Source organism: Trichechus manatus, unplaced genomic scaffold (assembly GCF_000243295.1).
Source record: "Trichechus manatus latirostris isolate Lorelei unplaced genomic scaffold, TriManLat1.0 scaffold00207, whole genome shotgun sequence".
Lineage (NCBI taxonomy): Eukaryota > Metazoa > Chordata > Mammalia > Sirenia > Trichechidae > Trichechus > Trichechus manatus.
In genome coordinates, this window is record NW_004444143.1 from 2,574,528 (window position 1) to 2,579,773 (window position 5,246).

At 55.2% G+C, this 5,246-nt stretch overlaps 1 protein-coding gene across 1 annotated transcript in view; it reads left to right on the plus strand.

Moving 5' to 3' along the window:
• SIPA1L3 (signal induced proliferation associated 1 like 3) overlaps window positions 1-5,246 on the plus strand; it is a 190,142-nt gene that overhangs the window by 82,080 nt on the left and 102,816 nt on the right. The window contains exon 3 of the mRNA XM_023742305.1: window positions 726-885. Coding sequence (XP_023598073.1) covers window positions 726-885 — 160 coding nt within the window. The remainder of the gene's footprint in view (window positions 1-725; window positions 886-5,246) is intronic.

Below are 5,246 nucleotides of genomic sequence, written 5' to 3' on the forward strand. Positions count from 1 at the left end.
GGAGTCTTAACCACTTCATGAGGGCCGCTTGAAATGGACAGATCTTAGCAGCCAAAATGTAGAGGATTTGAATAACCCTACTGAGAGCCGCGGGCCCTGGTGGCACAGTGGTTAAGCGCTCAGCTGCTAACCAAAAGGTCAGCAGTTTGAATCCACTAGCTGCTCTCTGTAAACCCTATGGAGGGGTTCTGCTCTGTCCTGTAGGTTCGCTGTGAGTCGGGATCAACTCGACGGCAATGGGTTTGGTTTGGTTTTGGTATTAAGAGCCTAGGTCCCTAGGGGGCTCAAACCGTTCGCACTCGACTACTAACTAAAAGGTCGGCCGTTCAGACCAACCCAGCGGTACCTAAACCAGGAGAACCTTTTGAAATACGGGGTTAGCACAGTAATGGCTGGTTTGCTACATGCTGTGCCCCATGCTAAGCGTTTGATATGCGTGGTTTCATCTTCCCTTCACAGCAGCTTTATGAACTAAGGGTATTGTCAGGGCTCCCATTTCTCAGATGTGGATGCTGAGGCTCAGAGAAGTTCTGTGATGTGGCTGAGGTGGCACAGTAAGGCAGATGGAGCCTAGCTTTTACCTCTTAATCTCTCCGTGGAGTGTGGCCGTGAGCAGGGATGAGGTCTGTATAGCCAAGGGGTGAAGGAGAGCCTGCCCCATCTGTGAGACATGATCCCTCCCTCCCAGACAGCTGACTCTGCTCTCACCTCCTCTTCCCTCTTAGAGCATGCCAATTACTTTGGCGTGGACGAGAAGCTGGGGCCAGTGGCCGTGAGCATCAAACGGGAGAAGCTGGAGGACCACAAGGACCACGGGCCTCAGTACCAGTACAGGATCATCTTCCGGACCCGCGAGGTAGGTCCCATCACTGTCGTGATTACTCCGTAGACAATGCCGCTCCCATCTGTGAGCCTTTTCCCTGTGCCAGCTTCTGTGGGCAAGCACTCCCGTGCTTCATCTCATGGAATCCTCCCAGCCAGCCCATGAGAAGGATCCTGTTCACCTGCCCGTTTTACAGAGGAGGAAACTGACACCCAGAGAGGCTAAGCAACCTGTGTGGGATGATTGAGAGCCCACAGTGAATAAGTGGCCAAGTCCAGGATTTGAATCCAGAGCACCTGACTGCAGAGCCCAGAGGGTCTTATTTGCAAGAGACTAACCGGTTAGCATAAGAAAGGAAGGAGCTGGAGGGATTATTTCAGTATAATGAGGTGTCCTGCAAAAAGGAAGGAAGGAGTAGGGCAGTGAGCCTCAGGCAGGGTAGGAATCAGGGAACCTCAGCCACAGGCACTGTTGTGGATGCTGCCCAGCTGAACACACTCCCACCTGCCTCTCCCCCGTTCACAGTAGAGAATCGCCTTGGCCTGGCCAGGTCAGGATCTTCCCTGGATTCCATGTCAGCTGTGGTGTGCAGCCAAGGCCTGTCCTACGGTGTAACCCCCAGAGGCAGCTTTGCTCTGTTAGGACTCGAAGATGTAAGTGGCAGGAAGCTACTTTTAACTGACTTAGGTCAGAAAGAATTCATCGGTTCATGTAACTGTACATCCAGGAGTAGGCTAGCTTCAGGCATAACTGGACCCAGGGACTCAAACGTGGTTGCCAGAGCTCTCTGCCTCCTCACCCACTTGGCTCTGCTGCTTCTTGCGTTGTGAATGTGACTCTCCTCGGCCACCAGTGAGCTCTCTGTGTCATGCAGAAATGGCACTGGCTGCCCAAGGCTGCTGGTCTTTCTACTCTTCCGTGCTAGATCTCCAGGCAGGACTCTGATTGGCTCTGCTTGGATGGCAAGCCCATGCCCTGAACCAATCACTGTGGTGCTGAAGGACACTGGCCCATCTAGGACCTGGGCCCAGGGGTGGGGCCGGGCAGGGCGGGCCACCGTGATTGACGGTTCTGTCAGAACCAGCAGGGCAGCTCTTCAGCACAGAGAAAGAAGCTGGCCAAGCAAAAACGGTAGACTTCCAGCAGACCCAAGTAAGGAGGACCTTTGAGAAGAGGGGGAATTGTAGCTGGGCTGCTCCCCCAAATGCATCTGTGGGCCTGGCCTTTGCCCAGGCATGGGAACCCAGCAGGCTGCCATGGCCAGGGACTTTGAGTTTGGGGCCAGCCGAGCCCTGGAGCTCGTCCAGGCTGGCAGATACTACCCTAGCCCCATCGCCTGGTGACAACCTTCCTGCCGAGGGCAAATGGGATGACACAGAGGCTTCGTGGCAGCTGAGGGGTGGTGGCCCAGAACCACATGTCCTGGACGCAGGTGGTCACCGGCCCCCTCTGTCTCCCCAGTTCCCTACCCTGCCCCCGTCACCTTTCTGCCTAGCTGCGCACCAGGACAGAACGTGAGGTGGACGGCTCCCGCTGCATCAGACCGTTCCCTGACAAGAGGGGAAACTGCTAGGGGAAATGAGACAATGAGCGTGTGTTAATAAATAGTGTTTGTTACAATTACTGTTATCACTGCAAATCTACTGAGCACTTGCTGTGTGCTAAGCATTGTTCTGGGCCCTTTGTACGTCTTAACTCAGATCTTGTAACATTGCGTGATGAAGGAACCGTCCTCCTCACTTACAGATGACAGAGCAGGCACGGAGAGGCCCTGGCTGCCCAGAGCACCATCTAGCAAGTGGCGGGGCCGCTGTCAGCCTGTGCTCTTAGCCCCTGGGCTTAGGTTACCTCAGCTCAGACCACAGGTCGGACCCATTCACAGCTTACGAAGTCAACGTGGGGCCAGCATTTTTGTAAATGAGGACAAAGCATGTAGAATAAATTATATCACACGGACTGAGAGTCGTGAGACTTTGGTGTATAGATGTGGGTGTTAGGGATTGAATTGTGTTCCCCAAAAATGTGTGTCAACTTGGCTATCCCACGATTCCCGGTATTGTGTGATTGTCCACCATTTTGTCATCCGATGGGATTTTCCTGTGTGTTGTAAATCCTGCCTCTATGAGGTTAATGAGGCAGGATTAGAGGCAGTTATGTTAATGAGGCAGGACTCAATCTATGAGATTAGGTTGTGTCTTGGGTCAGTCTCTTTTGAGATACAAAAGAGAGAATCGAGCAGAGAGACATGGGGACCTCCTGCTACCAAGAAAGCAAAGCTGGGAGTGGTGCACATCCTTTGGACCCGGCATCCCTGTGCTGAGAAGTTCCTAGACCGAGGAAGACTGATGACAAGAACCTTCCCTTAGAGCCAACAGAGAGAGAAAGCCTTCCCCTGGTGCTAGCACCCTGAATTCCAACTTGTAGCCTCCTAGACTGTGAGAATAAATTTGTCTCTGTTGAAGCCATCCACTGCGGTATTTCTGGTAGAGCAGCACTAGGTGACTAAGACCCTGGGTCAGGATATAATTTTCTCACTGTGGTTTCTGTTCAGTAGGTTTGAAACTGGCTTGGTGCCATTCATGGCCCCTGCCTGCTGCTCCCTCCTGCTTCACACCCCCAGCACCCACAAAGCTAGCCCCTGGGGACTCTGGTCCACCCCAGGCCGGGCACAAGGGCCCTCGAGGCTCACCCTTGCACGTCTGGGACGCTTCCATTCCACAAGACTCACTCAGCACCCCCTGAGCACTACCTGCCAGCCCTGTGCCGGGCACAGGGGAGACAGAGGTGAATACAGAGCAGAGATGCTCGTGGGAGTGCAGTCTTGTTGGGGAGACAGGCAACACACGAGATAAATGAGTGCTCTCTACAGTGTGTTACATGATGATAAGGTGGAGAATGAAGCAGGGAAGAGAGAGAAGAAGTGGGGGACAGGGGGACAGTGAGATTTTAGACAGGATGGCCACGGGAGATGTCACTGAGAAGGTGACATTTGAGTAGAGACCTGAAGGAAGCGACGGAGGGAGCATTGTGGACACCTGGAAGAAGAGTAGTCCAGGCAGAAGAAACAGCCAGTGCAAAGGTCCTGGGGCAGGCCCATGCCTGGCGCATTGGAGACCTGGGGTGAGTCCTAGTTGGGCTGCTCAGCACCTGTGGAATCTTGGGCACGTGGCTTCCCCTCTCAGAGTCTGTTTCCCCCTTGGGAATCCCAGTCTCACAAGACAGTGGCATGGGCTCGGGGAGGTGGTGTGTCTAAAGTAGGCGGTGCTGGGTCTGGCGTTAGGGAGGGCCCAGCAATGTTAACTGTTGGGAGAGTCTTCCTGTCACACCCCAGTCGGCTCTGTGAATTGCGGCCCACCTGAGGTTCATGCAGCCAGGCATTTCTCCACCCTCACACACAGACAGCCCTGGGCCAGCCCCTGGCAGAGCTGCCCTATCAGAAGGGCTCTCAGGCCCGAGGGACCCTGTCATCTGCAGTTGAGGGGAGGGGCAGCGGCCAGCAGGATTTGCTTCTGGTCTTCCTAAAGCGGCTCCCACTGTGCAGGTGGAGTGGAGGGCCACATGGCCCAGTGATAGTAACTCAGCGCCGGGAATGGGAGCTGGCACTCTTAGCACATGCTCCTGCCACACACTGTGAAAAGGGCTTTATGTGCACTGACCTGTGAATTCCCTCTGCAGTCCCATGATGGGGGTCCCATTATTACCCCAGTCCTATGGATGAGGACACTGAGGCCCAGAGAGGGTCCCACAGTGGCAGAGCTGGCACGTGGGCCTGCCTGGCCTCTGAGCCCACCATGCCACACTGCCTGTCAAGTCGAGCTTGAATTCTGGGCTCTGCAAACAGACAGCCTGGGTTCAGGTCCAGCTCTGCTACCCACTAGCCTTGTAATCTTGGGCACATGGCTTTGTCTCTGTGGCCTCAGTTTCTTCATCTGTAAAGTAGGTTCTGATGCCATTTGTTCCCAAGAGGTCAGATAGCCATGCCGGGAGCACGGACAGAGTTCTGTCCTTCTGTTCATACATATATGGTTCAGGCTTGGCAGAGCAAGCCACCTCCGGAGTGGGGGCCAGAGCAAGGGCCCAGGCTGCCTTCCAAGCCAGTCAGCTGGACTGCCCCAGATGGCCACCCTCATCCCCTAGGCAGACAGCCACGAGCGGGCCTGCATCTCCCGGCAGATGGAAGTGAGTGTTGGCAGCGCCTAGCTTCCCGCCGAGGCAGGAACAGACTTGGAGCTGGGTTTCAGCACCACAGCCTGAGACGTCAGCCCCTGCCCCTGCCCCTGCCCCTGCCCCGGTGAGCCTGGATAGAATGAGCTCTAAGCCAGGGCTGCCCTCTGCTGGGCCCCTCGCTGGCACTGCCTCACCTGGGAGACAAGGAGCCCAGCTACCAGGGCCTGTCTGGCCTTGGCAGGCCTTAGTTTTGTTA